The 21,270-nt window shown below is 50.5% G+C and overlaps 1 protein-coding gene across 1 annotated transcript; it reads right to left on the reverse strand.

The window, feature by feature from the left end:
• Nucleotides 1-19,484: 19,484 nt before the first annotated feature.
• On the reverse strand, nt 19,485-20,290 carry NEUROG2 (neurogenin 2). Its single transcript, XM_019723586.2, has one exon. The coding sequence runs from the start codon at nt 20,288-20,290 to the stop codon at nt 19,553-19,555; it is 738 nt and encodes a 245-aa protein (XP_019579145.2). The 3' UTR covers nt 19,485-19,552.
• Nucleotides 20,291-21,270: the final 980 nt, after the last annotated feature.

Below are 21,270 nucleotides of genomic sequence, written 5' to 3' on the forward strand. Positions count from 1 at the left end.
AACCCAAGGGGGGCCATGGGAACCTCAATTTATGGCCTTTCAGACAGAAGTACAGGTGTCAAGCTGGGACGTAGGGGCTGTGTTGTGGGCCTGTGGGCTCTGACGCTGACCCCACCGAGAGGGGTCAGCCCTGAGGTGAGCTGTGGGACTTCCCACTGGTGTCAGCTGTGCTGAGGGCAGTAGAGGCATCTGTGAGCACAGAAGGGACGACAGAATTAGCAGCCACCACATCGCACGCACCCTTCAGTGAAATAATGGACCTGGGCAAAGACCACCCGTAGCTGCTCAGCGGGGAGGACAGCAGTGCGTGGGGCCCTTTCGAACGGACGGGGCCTGTCGGCCGGTGCTGCTTGTACCTTAACAGCCCTGAGTGGGTTAGTGAGCCAGTGACAAAACCACATTCGGGGATGATTAGGGATTTTTAGTGTGAGCTGGCTGTTAGATAAAATTAGTGAAGTGCTATCTTAAACTTGTCTAATTTCCTCCCCATTCTTTAATGTTTATTTCTCACAGTAAAATGGATACTGGGAAATTTTCAAGTAATTTTTAGTAAAACTCCATTATCATTTTTATACATTGAACTAAGTAATTGATCTTAATTTTAATTTTTTGCATGTAGTGTTGTAAAATCACAATATTTAAAAAGCTGAGTGTTGGGAATCGAGTCCAGTTTAAAGAGACAATTCTTGGCCTTTCAGACATCGGAAATGCCAGGCTTCTGTTACCGTCTGTCAGCAACACTGTTGCTGTGAAGGCGAAATGTGCCTTCCGCAGTTTGGAGGCACACGTCCTCGGCCTGGACAGCTCCGTACAAACTAGCTGTAAAGTGCAAGGAGCAAGAGAGAGTGGGAGAAACAAACAGATCTCTCTGTGATGGGGCCCAGTCCTCCAGTGAGGGAGCTCTGCAGCTGCACGACGAGAAAAATGCTTCCGGAGCGCTAACGCCAGTGCGAATAATCCTTTCTCGAACGCCCCAGCTTTGTCAGGTGAACGCTGGCCAGGCCTTCAGACTTGCGGTCCCCACTGCACACTCTGTCTGTCCCCTCAGGGCACACAGCATCTTGATTGTTGAAAGAGAACAAGCCATCCATCATTGAACCAGGGAGTCCCTCTCTATAGAAAACTGAAATCAGCTGTGACACTGCTCAGCCCTCCTGTTTTGCAGATTAAAATGATACATGGCAGCTCACGTGTCACGAGGAAGATTAACTCGGTCATCTTGTTCTGCGGCCCAGACAAAAGAACTCCCCTCAAGCAGTAAAGTGGGAGCTCTACAGAAGCCGGAAAAGTTGGACTCAACTGTCCAGTGTAAAACAGAGAATTTAACAAGAAAACGGAAAAGACTGTTACTTTCCATCATCGCCGCCTCAGAGCTGGGATGCACAGAGAGCCACCCTGAAGTCTGTACAAGGCGCTGCCGCTGGAGGTGCCATTTTGTCACCAGAGATGGGCACACAGCTATTGTGACCACTTTCGCGACTGATTTGAACGTGGCACAGTCACCAGGCAGCCGTACCCCAGGGGCTCGCAACGGGACGGTGGCCTTGCGTCCTGCAGCCCCAGCACGGTTGTTCCATTGTGAGGCCTGCACAGCAGTTATGAGCCCTAAACGAGTCTCTCGTACAGAAAGGAGCTCACGACAGCAGGCCTGTGAGGCCCCAAGCCAAGGCAAATCGTCAGATGACAGAAACTCGTCCTTTGTGAATACATGAATCTGTGACTGTGCTATATTTGCTTTTGAAAGTGATTTTCAAAAGGAAGAAGAAAAATGAGTATCATAGTGTTTGATTTTATATTAAATAAGTGCATTCATTAAAATTAATGTAAGAAAAATCTTTCTAATAAAACAATTTTTAAAATTTACAATAATTGTAAAGTTTCCTTTGCGTTCTGCAGATTAGACCTTACACTGGAAGTGACACAGGCAAGAAAGAGAATTCTGTGATTCTCTCGGCTTCTCAGGAGCTCTTGGCAGCACCGTTACTGGAAGTGCCTCTGCTGTGTACACTGTGTGCGTCCTTCATCACACCTAATCCTTTCTAGAAGAACAGACCATTACTCTAGTCTAAGACAAATGTTCCTACTCCGTTACTTCGCAGTACATTTTCGGTTGTTGCTTATCAATAGCTGGCTATCTGCTGTGCAACTACGGATGAGGGCTCTGGAGCCTGTTTTCTCTGCCAAGGCCTGACACCAGTTTTCACCTTCTTTTCCTACACAAATCACTGAAAAGGAGAGGGGCTATTTCAATACGTTTGTCACCCATTTGCCATGGTCTCTTCCCAATGACAGGACCCATGGCGACGGGCTCTCCAGGCCACGTGCCCAGCATGTTTTCAATGGGGGCATTCTGTCTGAACTGGGCACCTGGTCCTGTGCGGGGTTCCCTTGGGCTGGACGGGACGGTTCTCTCTGAGCCAGCTGCATCACAGAGGGTCTGGATGGGGCCGGAGCCTCTGGCCAGCTGTACCTTCCCCAGCCGCCAGGCCCAGCCAGGCCAGCGCACAGGCACCCATCTGAGTGGCCGGCCTCACTGCTCACCACAGACGGGTAGGCAAGACCCTTCCATGGGTGCAGATAGAGGCTAAGAGCATGAGCCCAGGATCTCTGAGGCTTGCCTTCTGGGAGACGCAAAGTCATAAATTGTTCTGACGAAAGCAATTTAAAACAGCAAAGTCCTAGGGCTTTCAGACAAGCGTCAACGAAAAGAACCTGAGACTGGGTTGGGTATTAGAGCCCCGCAATGCAGCTCGACCTCACCCTGCCACACCAAACAGGCCTGGCTTGTCCCCCCGCCACTTGTGGCCCTCGTCCCCACTGCGTGCTCCCTGCACTATCTGAGCTGAGCCAGGACCCACACAACAAAAAAAAGCGTGTTCCTGAGCATCTTGACTCAGGAATCCTGAGCCAAATCACATGTCACATCTCCAAATTACATTGCCAAGTGTCAGCGTTTATGACATTCAGCCCTTGGTGACCAGAGGGGGATGCCCAGAGCAATGCTGAGGACTGCTGTGTATGACTCGCCCTAAAGAGGCCTGCTGGGCTGCTCGCAGCTGACGGTCAGGACGCAGACAGCTCCAAAGGCCCCGTGTCAGGACAGTGCCTGTTTTTTCACCAAGAACTTTAAAAACTCAATTACAATACAGACCAAGATGAATGAAGTGCATTCCAAGCGTGTGACATCCTAACGGTGCTGGCAAATATGCCCAAACGCTGTGCTGAGGAGATCTGCCCACCGGAGAGGGTCTCAACCACCAAGAGGCGGACTGAGCAAGTTAGGGTTTTATACACGTCAACAGTCAGTCCAGTTAGCAAGAAAATCTCGTTTCAGGAAGCCTCTCACAGTTCAGAACAGCTGACATGCAACTGGCCGCAGCCATCCCTGCACTCACTGGAGGATCTTCCCTCGGAAGTCTAAGTTCACGTTCCCTCTGTTGAAATGGCTTCCCTTTGGCCCCTGCAAAGGAACCCTAGGGTAATTTTCTCTTTCCACCCTCAAAAAAATTGTATGTTTCTTCTGAAAAGAGGAAAGATTCAGAGGCACAGGCACCTGACTGTACATTCACAAGTGGGACCTTTAAGGTGATACACCCACCACCTTTGGTTTTTTTGAGAAAACTTTAAAAAAATCCAGACTGTGGATGGCTGCTTCTCAGCAGGAAAGGTCCCTCTGAATGCACCGTCCCTGACATTAGCTAGAAATGACCGTTATCATGGCCATCAGCATGTGGCACAGAAGAAACATATGAAAGGACACGCCCGAAAGATGGTTCCCTGAATAGGCCACTTGGATGGCAGAGGAGATGCTGTGTCGTGGCCGCACGACCTCCTGAGGCTTTGCTCCCACATGTCCGGCCCTGTGCTGGTGGCTCCAAGGGCCATGGTCGCTGGGAACTGCAGTGTCTGAACTGGACTACACGCCCAAGTGACCTCAGCGTTTCCCCGCTAAGAACCCCGGCAAGGTGACCTGCCTCAAATGCAGCTGTCGTAGACTCTTGATTACATCCTCCTTTCTATACACGTTTTTGGGGAATAAGCTGAGGAAAAGGTTGTCATTATACACTGTCCCCACGATCTCCCTGCTGTGCAGCTGTTTCGGAAAGGACTTTGCTAAGCAGAATGGGCTCTGTTCTTGCAGAAGAAACAGTTAAATTACGAAGTTGGCTGGCGGCTTGCCTGGAGATCGGGGAGAAAAGTGTGCCTTCCCTGGTCTTCCCGTGTCACCACCAAACTGCTTCTTATACCCCCCATCCTATCTTCTTCCTCCTTTCCCCCCACCCTAAGCCCACAAAGATTAAAATGAAAAAGCACAGACTTCTGACACTGAGGTCACGCATGGGGCTACACCCACTTTCTGGCCTTTCCACTTCTGGGCAATAGCTTTGAAACATCAGCTTGGGGTCAGGGCCTCCTGGTTCTACCTGCAGTCACTCTCCTTGGGTCCTTGAAGGGCCTGGGGCAACCACAGGGGCCCCCCTAGCTCTCTGCTTAAGAAAGAGTGGCGCCCAGCCCCTCAGAGCCTTGGGGTTCCCACACATCAGTGGGTGGAAGACGACCCCTTGGGTGGAGCTGTGAGGATCAGAGCTGACACTGTGAAGGACCTGGCATGGTGGCCGGCACCTTCTGGCGTTCAGTAAAGGATAGGGTTTCAAGCCATTGTAACCCAAGCTCCTCCCCCCAAGGCAGTCGTGTGGAATTCATTTTCCCGTTCTCACTGTCACTAGCTTTGGTGGCCAAGACCACTTATCTGCATGTAAGCTCAGAATCTCCCCGGACACAGGGGACAGGCATGGTCGCAGGGAGAAGTGATTTGTGACTAGGGTGGGGGAGGGAAAGCAGAGTGCCATCACCAATAGTCACAGGTTCAGTTCACGTAGCTCATTCGTTACTGATCTACATTCAGCATTATCATGTCACCTGGAAATATTATTTCAACCACCTATCAGTTTGCGTTTTTGTTTTGTTTTGTTTTGTTAGTCAAAATAGCCTAATACTGGCAAGTTCATAGGGTGCAACCTAAATGACACTCAAACAGGGTCCTCTCATTATCAGGTAGTCCCACAGCCTCCCTGCCTCACCTGGGAAACTCTGACTTGTCCTTCGAGACTCAGCTCCAGTGTTACCTCCCCTGACCTCCTCCTCCTGCCCTGCAGTAACACACACACACACACACACACACACACACACACACACGCACGCATATGCACGCTCATGCACTCACGCAGAGATGTCATTGCGCCATCACAGACCTTCGTGGAAGAACCTCAATTGCACAGTAATCACTTGTTTACGTATCTGCCTCCCCATTCGATTACGGGCACGTGAAAGCAGAGACTGTGAGTTGGATTTGTCAGCCCCAGTGCCCTGCCCGGCACTTGGCTGGTAATAAGGCCCTGCTGAATGAAAGAATTAAATCATTAAAAATCACAAGATTAATTAAGAGTGTAGTTTCAAGGTTGGCCCACTGTGGCACAACTCCTGCTGCAACACTGTTTAACACAGTGCCAGAGCACGTGTTCCAAAGGTTTGGGAGCTGAATGGATGAATGATGGCAGGTGAAAAATCTCTTAATTAGATGAGAGGGTCCTCTTTATTTGTAGGACCCGAATAAGAAAGGCCTTCTCAGACACTGAAAAAAGCTATGCCGACATCTTTGTTTTACAAAAGACTCATCTGAATGATAATGACTGTGGAAAATGGATTAGCTCCTGGGCGGACAGGGGTTTTTGTTTGTTTGTTATTTGTTTTTGTTTTTTTGTCTGAGGAAAGAAGTAAAAAAGCTTGAGTGCTTCATTGCTTATGGAGATTCAGTCCCCTCTTATTTTCCATGATTTTGATTTTAGTGCTTATTTAATAAAGAAAAACTATTTGTGGCACACAAGTTCAAATAGGTAAAAAATAAAAATTGTTCTTAGTATTGTATTAATGTTGATTTTTATCATTATTTTTTGTATCTGCAAATCAGATAATCTGGAGAAAGTGATTACCATCTGTTTTTGGCCTCCAGTGATGAGCATAATTATCTCTAGGAGTACCTTACTTCAGTGGCCAAAATGTGTTAGTGATCTAACTTTCTTAAGATGATCAATAAACGCTGCTACCCTACATCATATACATTATTACTTACTATGCGTCAGATAAAGCATGAACTATTTTAAACATAAGTGATAAAAAAGGCCTAATTTATTGGTCTTGGCTCAGAAGCCAGGTGTTTTTAAGTGGAATAAAAAGGGTGTTTTTCAAGTTTCATGTATTAAAGAGTGTGGCTCCTCCTTTAGACAGACAAGCATTGCTGAGACTGAGGGCCCGTCCATCAAAAGGCAACACAGGCACATAACCTTCCCGTAACCAAACCTCTGCCCTCATTTACTATTTCTTCCCTCAATCTCAAGGTCATTCTTTATTACTACCACCCCAGGGTTACGAGAAGATTGACAGGATCGCCCTAAAAGACTTAGAAAGAGACTGGTGAGGAAGCTGCAGAAAGAAAGTTTGAAGCTAGCAGAGGTTTGTTCACAAGGTTTAAGGAGAGACGTCGTCTCCATAACATAAAAGTACAAAGTGAAGCAGCCAGTTCTCCAGATGTTTAGTAAGATAATTCACAAATGTGGCTGCACTAAACAACAGGTTTCCAATGTGATGAAGCAGCCTCATATTAGAAGAAGATGCCATCTGAGACTTTCACAGCTTAGAGAGAAGTCAATGCAAAGCTTCAAAGGACAGGTTGACTCTCCTGTGAGGGGCTCATGCAGCTGGTGACTTGAAGTTGAAGCCAGTGCTCATTTACCATTGAGAAAATCCCAGGGCCCTTAGGAATTATGCTCAGTCTACTCTGTCTGTGCTCTGTCAATGGAACAAAAGCCACGTCTGCTTACAACATGGCTTACTATTTTGAGCCCACTGTATAATTTGGCTCACATATAGAGACCTACTGCTCAGAAAAAAAGGATTCTTTTCAAAATATGACTGCTCAGTGACAATGCACCTGATCACCCAAGATCTCTGACGGAGACGGACAATAAGATTAATGTTATTTTCATGCCGCTAATTCTGCAGGCCAAGGACCAAGGAGTACTTTTTTTTTTTTTTAAAGATTTTATTGGGGGAGGGGAACACGACATTATTGGGGAACAGTGTGCACTTCCAGGCCTTTTTTCCAAGTCAAGTTGTTCTCCTTTCAATCTTAGTTGTAGAGGGTGCCGTTCAGCTTCAAGTTGTTGTCCTTTCAGTCTTAGTTGTGGAGGGCGCAGCTCATCTCCAGGTCCAGTTCCCGTTTCTAGTTGCAGGCGGTGCAGCCCACCATCCCTTGTGGGACTCGAACTGGCAACCTTGTGGTTGAGAGGATGCGCTCCAACCAACTGAGCCATCTGGTAGTTCAGTGGCAGCTCAGCTCAAGGTGCTGTGTTCAACCTTATTTGCAGGGGGCGCTGCCCACCATCCCTTGCATGAGTCGAGGAGTTGAACTGGCAACCTTGTGGTTGAGAGCCCACTGGCCCATGTGGGAATCGAACCAGCAGCCTTAGGAGTCAGGAGCAGGGAGCTCTAACTGCCTGAGCCACCGGGCCGGCCCCCCAAGGAGTACTTTTGACTTTCAAGTCATATTATTTAAGAAATACATTCCGTTAGGCTACAGCTGCCATGGACAGTGATTCCTCTGATGGATCTGGGCAATGTGAATCAAAAGCCTTTGGGAAAGGACTCATCATTCTAGATGCCAGTAAGAACATGTGTGATTCATGGGAAGAGATCACAATATCAACATTACAGGAGTTTAGAAGTCAGCCAACCCTCATGGATAACTTTGAGGGATCACAACTTCAGTGGAGGAAGTAACTGCAGACGTGGTGGCAATAGCAAGAAAACTAGAATTAGAGCCTGAAGATGTGACTGAACTGCTGCAATCTTGTGATAAATCTTTAACTGATGAAGAGTTGCTTCTTACGGATGAGCAAACAAAGTGATTTTTTGAGATGGACTCTACTCCTGGTGAAGATGCTGTGAAGACTGTTGAAATGACAACAAAGGATTGAGAACTTAGTTGATAAAGCAGAGACAGGGTTTGAGAGGACTGACTCCAATTTTAACAGAAGCTCTACTGTGGGTAAAATTCTGTCAACCATCATCACATGCTGCAGAGAAGTATTTGGAGAAAGGAAGAGTCCGTCAATGCGACAAACTACATTGTTGTCTTATTTTAAGAAATTGCCACAGCCACCCAGCCTTCAACAGCCACCATCCTTACCAAGGACCACAGGCATCCTGAAAGGAAGTCATGGCGTCACCCGCAGCTAAGCTCTCACGCAGGGTAGTGAGGGGCTGGCTGGCAACGCTCGACATCAGAAACATTTCAGTGACCAGGTGGATAAATGCCTCATCCTCCTCCCGAGCCACACGTCTGAAGTCAGGTCGACCCGCTGCTGGCCACGGCTTGAATTGTATCAGCTACAGTTCTTATCTGTAAAAATGCCGCTCTGAAGTCAATGGTAGTTACGATTATTCTGATTTCTAGTGATCTGGATTTTTCTTTGATACTTCAAAGAACTCATGTTATTTTTGAAATAACTAAAAATATAAACCTATAAAATTCTTATAGTTAAACACACCATGTACATTAGATACTCATCTATTTCGAGAAACTAATAAATAGCAACCATTTATCGGGACTTAGTCTACACCAAGCACATGACCTGTGTTAGCTCAGTTAACTCTGTTTAGACAGAACTAAGGCCAAAGTTGAGGTGCTCCAGCTCACCCAGCACGTAAACACCACAAGTGGCACTAGGACCCACACTGACGGATGCCCAGGCATGTAATCCTCAGTGTATTCAAGTGTAACTTTCCTCTTCTGTTGTGATAGAGCAATGGAAACCAAAGCTCAAGTCCGTTTCAATACTTGTAAAAAGCAATTATTCTTGTCTCTTAATCTATTCAAGCAATTGTGTTTATATAGAATATATTCTGAACCCCTAACTCCTACCTCATCCAGTACCTCACAGAATTATTAAAGTATGTTCTTCTCAGCGGTGGAAACTTCTGGGTGCAGCTTGAAAAGATGAAGTACTGTATAGAGAAATGGTTGTTTAGGCAGATCCGTCTATGACAAATTTGGGGGAAGGGCCAACACTTGAACAACCTTCTTTCTTCTTATCAAAGAAAAAAAGGGTCACTGAGATGTGTCTTAATTGGGTCTGCATATAAATAGGAATTGAGAACTGATTGTTCTGTGTCTATGAAAAATTCCTTCATTCATCAACATGAACTCAACAAGTATTTGCTGAGCTCTCACTGTGTGGGAGGCATGTCGGGTGTTGGAGACAGCAGCGTGGAACAAAGCTGGAGCTTCCCTTCTAAGGAGGGATCATGTGAACACGAATGAGACGCTCTGCTTGGAGGTGGTGAGTGTGGGAAAAGTGAGGATGGCCGTGCGTGTGCAAAGCAATGTACCTCACAACTGGACAAGAGTACAGGAATCGTGTGCACCCCGTACTCTGTCTCTAACTAAAATAATACATAAAAGTAAGCCATATGCTTATAAAGGAAAAGGTCATTTGCTGACTTGGCTCTCCTAACGTCTGTGTGTCACATGCTCGCTGGAAGATCAATGCTTTCTACATGCTCTGGAGCTCAGTGACAGAGCAGGACAGTCCACCCAGCCTTTGGCACGATTCTGAGGCATGATTCTGAGACAGTACCAGGAGGGCTCTGGTCTTGCTGTGGAGTGAAACACTGCTGCCTCCGTGTGCTCTGAGCTCCCCACCCCCAGCAACCAGACGTCATGTTAATAAGCCTCGATTTGTAAATCGCAGCTCCCTCGCGCCAGCCCAGCCCCCTTGGCCAGGCTCCTACTCTCCGCTCAATGGCACAGATGCGGCTTTGAGCTGCCTGGGATCAGGCAGCTATTAGCAGCAAATCCAGTGAGGGAAATTAATGAAGGGGACAGCTAATAAAAGACAGCTCAGGACGGCCAGACTAACTTGCTCCAAGCAGTAATTAACTTTTTTCTTTTTTTTTAAGCTCATGAAGGTAAATATGCCATGGGCAGTGGTCCAGGCCAACTCTTCTTTATTAAGAAGGCGAGGGCAGAGCCATTCACAGGAGCTGAGGCTTAGGCTGTCCTGCCCCGAGAAGGACAATTTTCAGTCAGGGTCTGATGTGTACACAGGGTCATGAGCCCAGAGCAGAGGCACTGTAGTATGAAGGAAGAGGGGGGCCTGAGTGTGAATAGAGGGACGGTCACCCGATGACTGAAAGCAGCTTCAAACGGCTTCTGCAAGTTCTTAGTATCTTTCTTAAGGTTTGCTTTTCTTCCCCACCTAAAACAGTCAGTGCAAGTGCCAAATGAAAACCAAGACTGGATTCAAGGTATATAGCAAGTCCTAGGTGTTACTGAGCCTGAGCCTGGTGTGACAGACAGGTCCCCTGCCTTCCCCAAGCCCAATTTCCATCTTTAAAGACACAGCTGTAAAAGGCAACTTAACACTTGGTTTTTCCATCTATTTTTTGGAAAATCAATATGGCTCTTTTAAATCTTTCTGAAAATGCAAGGTGTGATCAATAAATACAGTGAATGTTTAAATTTTAAAAGACACATTACCATTAACCCCCTTCAAAACACTCCCCCTTGCTTTGAACACTTATCCCATCATTCCTGCTACTTTCTGAAGCAGTTCTGGAAGTCCTCTTTCATGAGTGTCTTTAGTTACGCTGTCATGGCTGCCTCCATGTCCTGAATCACTTTGACTGGGGAAGAACCAGAAGTCACATGGTGCCAGATCCGGTGAATAAGGTGGATGAGGATACACTTTAATGTTTTTATTTGACAGAAGTTGCTGTACCAGAAGTGATGTGTGACATGAAGCCTTTCCATTATGATCACAAAATACAGTGAACACTACAGCCGAGTGCCGTCCAACAGAAAGGCAGGGGGATCTTCAATATGGGAAGCAGTGGTCAAACCTTAGTAACAGTATGTTGTCGCGTCCAGCGCAACACGGGCATTGAGGGTGTGAGAAGGGGCGGTTTGGGTTAAGTTTTTAAGAAAGAAAGAAAGAGAGACTTAATGCAGTTAAATCTCTCAGAAGGCCAGGGGTCTCAGTCTCAGAGGACTGGAGCCCAGAACAAGGCCGACTGAAGGTTTTTATTGATAGGTATACAAAACAAGAAAGTAACATTGTTTCTTACACGGTCTGTGAGACTCATACATCATAATAGAAAAACGTTTATTCTAATCACCCTTTGTCTGTCAACAGCCGAAGGACAAGGTCCCATGATGTCTTACCTAAAGTATGTACCATCTCAGGGTCAAGTCTCTCATATTGTAACAACTCCGTTGAGCTAAGTGGAGAGAACCGATCTTTATTGTTTTTGTAACTTCTCTCACAATTAGGTGAGAGGGAAAAGGCAGAGCCGGCAACAGCTTTTCCCAGGCAGGGGGAAGGGGAGGCAAGGCTCCTTCCCATATTCTTCTAAGGCAGCTCATTGGGGGTCCCCACTCGGTTCCGCCTGGCTTAGGTTGTATCTCCCGTGAGATATCTTACCCGTCTTTGGCTGAAAACCATCTTTTGGGGACCAGACAGAGAGGCACAAGGTGTAAACACAAGGATGGAACAGAGTCCCAGAAAGGCACAGTCTCACAGACTCTTCTTTCCTTAAGGAAAGACACGGGGGACAGTTGGCTAGGCTGTTGTGTGACTACAGTATGTGACAAGTTTCTACTTGTTCAGTGCAGTCAATCAGGTGTGAGCTATGGTTGAGAGAAGGTGTATTTTAAAGTGTGCCGTAAATCATCCTCCATCGTGACAATGCTCTATGTCACACATCGCTTCCAGTACATGGCAATTTCTGTCAAATAAAAACATGACGGTGTGTCCTCATCTACCTTATTCATGAGATCTGGCACTGTGTGACTTCTGTCTCTTCCTCACAGTCAAAATGACCATGAAAGGTAAACTTTTTTTTTTAAAGATTTTATTGGGGGAGGGGAACAGGACTTTATTGGGGAACAGTGTGTACTTCCAGGCCTTTTTTCCAAGTCAAGTTGTTGTCCTTTCAGTCTTAGTTGTGGAGGGTGCAGCTCAGCTCCAGGTCCAGTTGCCGTTTTCTAGTTTCAGGGGCACAGCCCACCAACCCTTGCGGGAGTCAAACCAGCAACCTTGTGGTTGAGAGGACACATTCCAACTAACTGAGCCATCTGGGAGCCGGAGCCATCCAGGAGCTCAGCGGCAGATAAGCTCAAGGTGCCGTGTTCAATCTTAGTTGCAGGGGGCGGAGCCCACCATCCCTTGCGAGACTCGAGGAATTGAACTGGCAACCTTGTGATTGAGAGCCCATGTGGGAATTGAACCAGGAGCCTTAGGAGTTAGGAGCATGGAACTCGAACCGCCTGAGCCACCGGGTCGGCCCCAAAGGTAAACATTTTGAATTGATTCAGGACATGGAGGCAGCCACGACAGCACAAGTAAAGACACTCAGGAAAGAGGACTTCCAGAACTGCTTCCAGAAAGTGGCAGGAATGATGGGATAACTGTGTTCAAAGTGAGGGGGAGTATTTTGAGGGGGATTAATGGCAATGTGTCTTTTACTGTAATAAAATTTTTTTTAATTTAAATATTCACTGTATGGTTACATCACACCTCGTATATCAAGATAAAATGGTTAGGGTTTGTCCAAAAGTGTTTCCAAAAGCAAACTATCATATTTTATAAAAACATTGAAAATGAGACCTAAGAGAGACTTTGGAAACATCTAGTCTTAGGTCAGGCCTGTGAGTCATGGTCACACAGCCGGTCAGTAACAGGGGACTCTCACCGTAAACTAAGCCTCTTACTCAGTGCAGTGCTCTGGCCTCTCCAAAGTGACAAGGCCACCACTTAGCCTGAGTGGACAGGTCCTTATCATACTTCAGGCAAATGGTACTTGAGTCACACTGTCCCCTTGTAGGCTTGGGCACAACTGGAGCAATTGACATTAATTATCACAGTGAGTTTGGTCCATGCTGTCCCAGGAACCGACTCCAAACCAGCCTCCAGAACCTACTAAAACAGCTCGCTCCCATTCAGGAGAGAATCAGCTCCCTGCAGGGCTCCCCCAAGGACAGGTGCCCACGAGTGGGTGCTGTCTTGCTGACTGCCCCGAATCAGAGATGGTACAGGACAGGCAGCCACCTGACATTACTTCCACAGGACAGCAGCGAGGCTGTGTGACGTGTGACAGAAATTTACATGTGCTTGCTTCCATGTCAGCAGTGTGGAGAAATGGAATCAAAGTTTGTTACAGGGAGATAGAAGGAAACGGGGACAGGGGCACTATTAAAAATAAAACACCTTTTATTATATAAGGTATGTAGGGGAGTCAAATTCATAGATACAGAAGAATAGGGGTTTCCAAGGCCTGGGGAGGGGAAGGGGAGTTGGTTGATGGATAGAGTTTCAGTTTTGCAGAATGAAAAAGTTCTGGAGATGGGATGCAGGGCTGTGTGAATATACTTAACACGGCTGAACTCTCCACCTAACAATGGCTGCAATGATTTTTTTAAAAATCACTTTTAGGATAGTTATAGACTTGGAGACATTAAAGCTTTATTGCATAGCCAAAAATAAAAATAGCTGTTTTAACAGAATCTTCAAATTCTTCAGATGTGAACCACTAAGTTTGGGGCAATTATAAGCCTTTTTTTCCTGCTACAAATAAGTGATATGGTCCTCAAACAATTCTGCATCCGTGTTAATTCAAGTAGGATGTTACAATACATGACAATCACCAAATGTTTCTGGCTTTTAACTCACAAGGTTTTTCTCCCTCAGTCAACACCCACTGTGATTTTTGGGGACTCAGAAGGACTGCTGCTCCTTAGATGGTCACTCAGAGCCGGACCATCTCGACAAGAGGACACGGAGACCCCAGGAGGCCCCAGCAGGAGCGGCCTGTGCATGCCCATTAGGGCTAGCCCGTCACGTGGAGACGTGGAGACGAGCTCCATCCTCCACAGACAGCAGCGGGTTCTCTGGGTCGGAATGAATGAAATTGCAGGCTTTGGACATGAGCTGCAGAGGAGTGACAATGACATGTGTCCCCTGGAACATGCAGGAATATTGCCTCGTGTCAGGACAAGACAGTCCTCCAACAGCCATGCAGGGCTCAAGGGCAGCCATCCACAGCCGCCAAGGTCATGGGCTGGGGAGGCACGTGAGGATGGTGTGGGGTGCTCAGTGTGGGTTGGAGACTCTGACTCCCCTCGAATATGCCAACAAAATGTCTAAAATTCAAGTGTGCCATGAACGCAAGAATCTGAAGCCTGATGTTTACCAACACCCCGTCTCAGATCTTGTAACAGCACTTATTTTCCAGGGGAGGAAAAGAGAGCTATGTATAAAGAAGGCGCAACTGTGGTCTCCTTTGGGGGCCGTGATAGGCAGTAGCAGCTACCTGGGCAGGTGTGGCCACAGGGATTTGCTCCCGCGGCTGCATGTGCTGTGCTGTTCCCACCTCACACATGCTGGTATGGAAGGCTCGCTTGTCGGAGAGCAACCATGAGGCCACTGCGAGGAGTGCTCAGCGCCCTCCCCCATCAGCGCAGCTTCAGCTTCTGTAGTGTAGAACCATTTTGCGAAGGAAAACGCTAGGAAGTTTAGAACGCTCTCCCCAGTGCAGCAGAGCAGAATCTCCTGAAATTCCAGAGCAGTTCTGTTCAAGTAGAACTGAAATCCTTTTTAAATTATTTGCTCACAGAAAAATAAAAGTCACTTTGACTAGGCTCTTTCTGATGCTGACAAGCATGCCCCTGGAAGCCTGGCCTGAGCACACACCCAGGGTCCTGCAGGTGTGGTCACCGCATTTCCTTGTAATTCAAGAGAAACCTAGACTTGAAACCCAAGACCCTTCGGTTGCTTTACTGCTCTACCAGCAGAATCATGTTTTCTTCCTCGTCTATTTCTTAGCTGCTGCCATGCAGTTTTGAGAGTTAAGAAAAATATTTTAGTTTAGATAGCTTTGATTAAAAAAAAACATTTTTGACCATTCTAGACACTGCAATAAGAAAGAAGTATGAATGCATTAATACAATACTTGTCTGAAGTTTATGGTTAGACTTCCATCCACATAGTTTCAAAGATATGCTTCAGGTTGACCTCATTTGATTTCCAAAATTACCTGGAAACTAGGGTAAGAAAATAATCATAACCTCACAATGAATCAACCCCGTGTATTGTATGTGGTGTTTCAGTAGAAGTAAAAGAAAAGGTTGAAAAAACAAAATCACGTTAAAGTTATCGTATGAGCCCTCATTTTAAAACTATTTCAACGCATAGCAAGTTTAGGTCTCGCAGGAAGAAAGCTCCGGCCGCTCTGGGCGCCTCCTGTCCCCCTGGCACTGGTCTGTCTCCTCTCAGCTCATCCTACACCAAGGAGGCAATAAACCCCCCGAGAGCGCAGCGCTGCCCTGGAGCCCTGACAGCGGCGAGAAGCTTTATGCCAGAATACAAAGCATGAAGCGATCATAAACACATCTGGAAAGGAAGATGACCTCTTTGTCACAGGAATTAGGCTTTACCGCAAGCCGCTGCCATGGGAACCAGTCCCAGTTCTCTGCTTATTTTGACGGTTCCCGTTTCCATTTTACGCGGACTTCAGTACTTTTGCTTAGTTGCTTCTCATCAGATAAAGTCGGTGAGAGGTTTGGGTTCTTTGCTCCATGGTTTGATGCCCCAGGTGGGGAGGGGGAGGAGCGGGACAAAGAGAAGGCGACGATGGGATCATTAGAAAGGAAGGAGAAAGGAAGGAAACGCGCGGGGACACGGCCTGCTCTGCACTCAGCGGGATCACACGCGGGACACGCTCGTCACGGGCCTTTGGGGGCTAGCTGCAGCGCAAGCGGCGGCGTGGGGATGCTCGCTTCCTGCCTCTTCCCGCAGTGTCCACCCCGCACCACGATGTCACGCGCTGCCCCCAACTCCAGCGGAAAGGAAAAGCGAGAGGGCGCTTGGGTCAGGAGCGACCATGGATCCCAAGCCGTTCTATTGCTTAAGAAATACGACTTTTCGAGAAGCGTGATGCGAGGAACCCGAACGCTTACAGGGGTACAGCCCTGAGATGTGAAAGGGAAAGATGAGCGAAAAGAGCGTCGCTATTGAGGGCAGGACGGAGGCGAGACACCCCCAGTGACCCGAGCTGACTGGTCCCCTCGCGCTAGAGTGCCTCGAGAACCGGTGCGAGGGCTGCCGGCGCCCTCCCTCCTCCCGCGACCCCGGCATAGGCGGACCAAGAGCCGTCAGGGTCTAGCCCCCGTCTGTCCCTCGACTCAAATCACCTGTGGGGGATTAAGAAGCCCGACGACCCTCTGAAACGACCCAGGCCGTTCCCAGGGGGCCCAGACCCCAGGACTAGGCCGCAGCTCACGTCGGAGCCCAAGTGACACGGATGCTTGGCGCGCGACAAACGCCACCCGGAGGAGGGCGGGACGAGGGGACCCCGGGGCTTTGGGGACGAACTGCGGGGACCGGCGACCTCGCCCGCGTGTCTCCCCTCCCCTTTTGGGGAACATTGCTTAAGTTTAATCACTAACGTGGATCCTGGAAGAAAAGGAGGCGGCAGGAGACAGCACTCAGCCCGCGACGGTCCGTCACACGGCGACCCCGCCGGGTGGGACGCTAGATGGCACCGCACGCCCCACGTTTCTCGGTGGAACCTAGCTGCACACGTCCCTTCGCGAACTCTGCGCCCGGGGGTGACACCCGCCGCCTCTGTCCCCGTGTGGCCCGCGGGCGGGTCTACTCCGAACCCGGGGGAGGGACGAGCCGTCCCCTGGCCCCGCCCGGACCAGCCGCCGAGCATGACCGACGCCGGACTGTCACCGCGAAGCACCTGCGCCGCTGGGTCAGAAACCTCTGGAAGGGCAGTGGCAGGGCAGGAAGAGCCCGCTCGTGGGCGCGACGTGGGCCTGGGACACAGGAGCGGCGACGACGGCCCGGCCCGGGTGGGGGAACGCGCGCGACGCGAGGCAGGTCCCCGAGGGGCGACCCCCCGCCGAGTGTGACGCGCGGCGGACATGCACGCGACCAGCGGGGAACCTACCTGCCAGCTCCGCCGAACGGGCCTCCATCCCCGAGAAGCTGCCGGGCGGCCGCCGGCCCCACTCTGCAGACCACGGCTGCGCCGTCAGAACCACCGGTGGTTCTGCGTGGGGGAGCGACTGCACCTGGGGCGGCCGCCACACCTGTGCGCGGACTGTTTCCGAAAGACGCTCGCGGCGTCGTCATAGCAGCGGCCTCAGCCGAAGCACAGTGGTTTGACGTTCAAACTGCTGTTTTAAAACGCTCCTGCTGCAACTGCTTTGCTCACTAGCTGGGCTTTTGAAACGCCAGTGACATAAGGTGACATAAGGGAGGTCTCACTGCGCTCACCAGAAAATCGAGAGCCTAAGAATTACAGTCTTTCCACTAGAAGGGGTTTCCAGCAGGTCTCTCCCACTCCAGCCGTGGAAACCTCACCCGGGGCTGCTGCTTCCTTCGATAAAGCCGGAGTCCTGAAGACGTTGAACACAGCATTTCCCAGGGACCGAAAGTTGCTGCAGAGACGTCTCAGGGAACAGCACCTTCCTTTATGCGGAGGCCCCGAGGGCTGACCCCAAACCAGAAGCAGATAGAAAGCTGGGGGCGGGAGCCTGGGAACCACCGACTTCTCTGCGCTAACGTGATTTATTTTTAGCTCGTGTTGTCATGGACACCCTCCCTCAAGGGGCTTAAACCTAAAGTGTGGTCAGCCTTCGCTCGGTCATCTTTGACCCAAAGCCAAAGGTCATTGATTTCTGCTTGGGAGATTGAGGCGCAAGCTACAGTGACTATCTTGGAGATTACGAAAACATTTTTGCTTTTTCTTTGAAGGGGTTTTGACTAATCATTTTAACAAAAATTGAAAAGCTCAGCGATTCTTTCAGTTCACTCTGAATATTGTCTTTTCTCTGGGTGTTTGCTTTTCAAACCAACAAGCTTGTTAAAATGGCTGATACTTAATCAGCTTCCAATGATGAATTTACAAAGGCTGAGCTGCCTCACAGGTGTTGGCGCTGCTCCGGACCCTCAGAGACCTCTGAAAGGTTAAGACCTTTCAGCTTGCAGATGGTGATTGAAACTCTAAGAAGTTAAGTGTAAGGACCAAATTTCAACACACTTCACCAAGAAATTTCAACTTCACTATTTTTTAAAGTCAGTGTTTCTGAACTTAGGAGCCTATCGTGACTTAATTGTCATTTAAGTCCCCCCTTTTTAAACGAGTCTAGTTTGCTCAAGTGTTGTTTGTCCCGAGAGTTACACTCATGTCAGTGTCAGTGTCTCAAAAAATTTAGCTTTTGGTGATTTCTTAGGCCTTATGCATTAGTGAAATTCTGCACACAAACTGATGAAAAACGCAATGTGGTATAGGGAAAATTTCAGAAAAACGCAACTCATTCTTCTAAAAACCACACAAGCAAGGAAAAGGTTATAACGCAACACAAAAATTATGAAAATTAGATATTTTATTTAAAGTTTAATCACAAGAACAACTTTCTCGTGTTTCAAGAGGTAAATACGTACTAGAATAAACTCTGTAGAATATACAAAAAATACATACTTTTCCCATGAAAATTTTCTTTATAATAAATAGAAGGGAACACGTGTAGCTGATCGGTCGGCGCTTGGTGTCTGCGGAGGTTTTCAGGCTGTTGATTTATTTTTAGTCTCTTGAAAGAAAGGGGGAGTTCCTCTCCCCTACAAGGTCGAGATAAATAATGCATGACGCACCCCCCCATTTTCCCCTTTTCCTCCACATTTTTCCTTTTGATAGAGAGTTCAGCCTCGATTTCCACGCTTGCATTCAATCACTACAAAGCTTACAAATTATACAATGACTTCTAACCTGGCCTCTAACAAAACAACTTTTTTCCTTATAAATCATAGGAGACAGATGGCAAAATGGAGGAGGAGGGACAATAGGCCTTGCGACGCATCCGGGAGGCAGAACAAAGTGCGCGTCAGAGGAAAGTTTGGTTTGACGGGTGAGATTCCCACAGCCCGCAGACGGCAGTGGGAAAAAGGCAGATGCCCGCCGCTGCGAATCTGCGGACAACGTCATTACCAGTCGCGTCGTTCAGATGCTAAGACACTTCTTTCTACGGGACGTTAACATCTCTATGCAGAAGCAAAGGTGGAGGACCGCGGGACCCTCTCCAACTGCAGAGTCCTCGGTGCTACGGCGGGGGGGGCTTTACGGGGCGGGGGACGTCACCACCACGCAAGCTCTCTAGACCCGCCACCTGCACGTCTTCCCAGCGTCTCTGTAGCCTTAAGAAGCGCCCCCCAAATTCTACCATTCGCTTTGACAGTCAGCTCCATCACACCTTCCACAACTCAGAGCTCGCCTGAACAAGGAGGCCCTTAGCCAGGGGACGCCACACGCAGCCGTGGAGTCGGGGACGCGAGCCGTTCCTGGGGGTAGAGGGTGGAGGAGCAGGTGGGGAAGCGGGGGCCGCAGAGGGAGCCCAGCGGACGAGCCGGGGGCGCGCGGCGGGGACGCTGCCCTACATGCAGTCCCTGGGCACTGGGCGGAGAGGCGCGCAGCGGCGCTGGTCTGGGGCCGCCGGCGGCCAGCAGTCCCCGTCCGAGCCCGCGGGGCTGGCGGGGGAGAAGGCGCAGCTGTAGGGCGACGTGGACGCGGACGGCGCGGGGCTGCCGGTGCAACTGCAGGTGGACACGGGCGACAGGCTGTCGGCCACGCTGCCCAGCGCGCCAGCAGGGCTCAGCAGCGCGGCCTCGGGGCGCAGCGGGCCCGGCAGGCCGGCGCCCGCGCAGTGGTCGGCCAGGCGCAGGGTTTCCGTGAGCGCCCAGATGTAGTTGTGCGCGAAGCGGAGGGTCTCGATCTTCGTGAGCTTGGCGTCCTCGGGGAACGTGGGCAGCACGTCGCGCAGCGCGTCCAGCGCGGCGTTCAGGTTGTGCATGCGGTTGCGCTCGCGGTTATTTGCCTTCAGCCGCCGGCTCTTCTGCAGGCGCTGCGCCGTCTCGGCGGCCCTGGTGCCGCGGGGGACAGCCCGCGCCCGGGAGGGGCGCCGCCGGCACTCGGGCCCCAGGCCCGGCAGCCGCGCCCCGGGCCCGGCCCCGCGCGGCCGACGCGCTCCGCCCGACGCGGCTCGCTCCTCCTCGTCCTCGTCGCCGCTGGACGACAGCGGGGTGAGCGCCGCCGCGCCGGGGGAAGCCGCGCCCAGAAGCACCAGCACCTCCCCGTCCTCCTTTACCTCCAGGGCCTCGGATTTGATGAACATCCTACGGAGAAAGCAGGGAGGGCGGGGACCAAGCGAGGGGTCAACGCAGCAGCGGGGGACGTTCCGGTGTCACCCGGACGTGTTCCTGCGCGCGCCCAGAGGACTGGCTGGGAACGGCGCCCAGGAGGAGCCCAGATGGGGAGGAAACCCCGCCGGCGCTCCCCAAACCCAGGGCGCTCCTCGTGGGGACCCCGCCGCCAGCCCGCTGGGTGCTGTGTCCGCGTTGGAAGGGACTGAGGTTCCCACGACAAAGATCTGCGAGACAAAGGGCGTTCGGACGCGGTGGGAAGGAGGGCGGGCAACGGCCCAGAGCTGGAGCCGCGCGCGGACACTCACTTAGCTCACTGTCCTCCCGCGCGGTCCCGTGCGTGCGCTGGTGGTGCGTGTCCGCCTGTCACTCAGCCCCGGTCGGCGGCTCCCGGCACGCGACCCCCGGGCACTCCAGTTAAAGCGGAGCTGCTTGTGGTTCAGTGGCTGCGTGTCTGGCACACGACTCTCCTTAAAACCCCTTATATACCCCCCGGGAAACAATCGGTCTGCCCCGGGGCCGCCGCCCCCGCCCGTGCCTCCCGCGTCTCCTTTTCATCGCATTATCATCACTCATCCTCCCCACCCCCCATCCCGCCTGCCATCCCTCCTCCCCTCGCGTCGTCCCCCCGCCCCCTTTATCTAATCAGCAGAAAAAGGCTCTAAAGCTGCAGCCGGATTGCGGGGCCGGCCGGAGCCGCTGCGCGCCCGGATTGGTGGCTCGCGCTCGGCTGGAGCGTGCCGCTAATTTATTAATGAATGGAGGTCGCGAGGCGCAGCTGGCCAATCCCGGCGCCCCGGACCCCGGGAGGCCCGGGAGCCACGCGCACCGGAGCCCGCTCCCTTTCAGCGGCTCGGCAGGGGCCGGGACGCCAGGGGGGGAGGGAGACCCGGGCACCGACCCGCGCTCCCGGCCCGAAGCTCCGGACTCGGGGTCCGAACCCCGGGAACGC

The sequence above is a fragment of the Rhinolophus sinicus genome, linkage group LG07, assembly GCF_036562045.2.
Source record: "Rhinolophus sinicus isolate RSC01 linkage group LG07, ASM3656204v1, whole genome shotgun sequence".
Classification (NCBI taxonomy): Eukaryota; Metazoa; Chordata; class Mammalia; order Chiroptera; family Rhinolophidae; genus Rhinolophus; species Rhinolophus sinicus.

Bases quoted from the DNA above. Each gene is read 5' to 3' on its own strand.
- NEUROG2 (XM_019723586.2), bottom strand. From the start codon at position 20,290: ATGTTCATCAAATCCGAGGCCCTGGAGGTAAAGGAGGACGGGGAGGTG.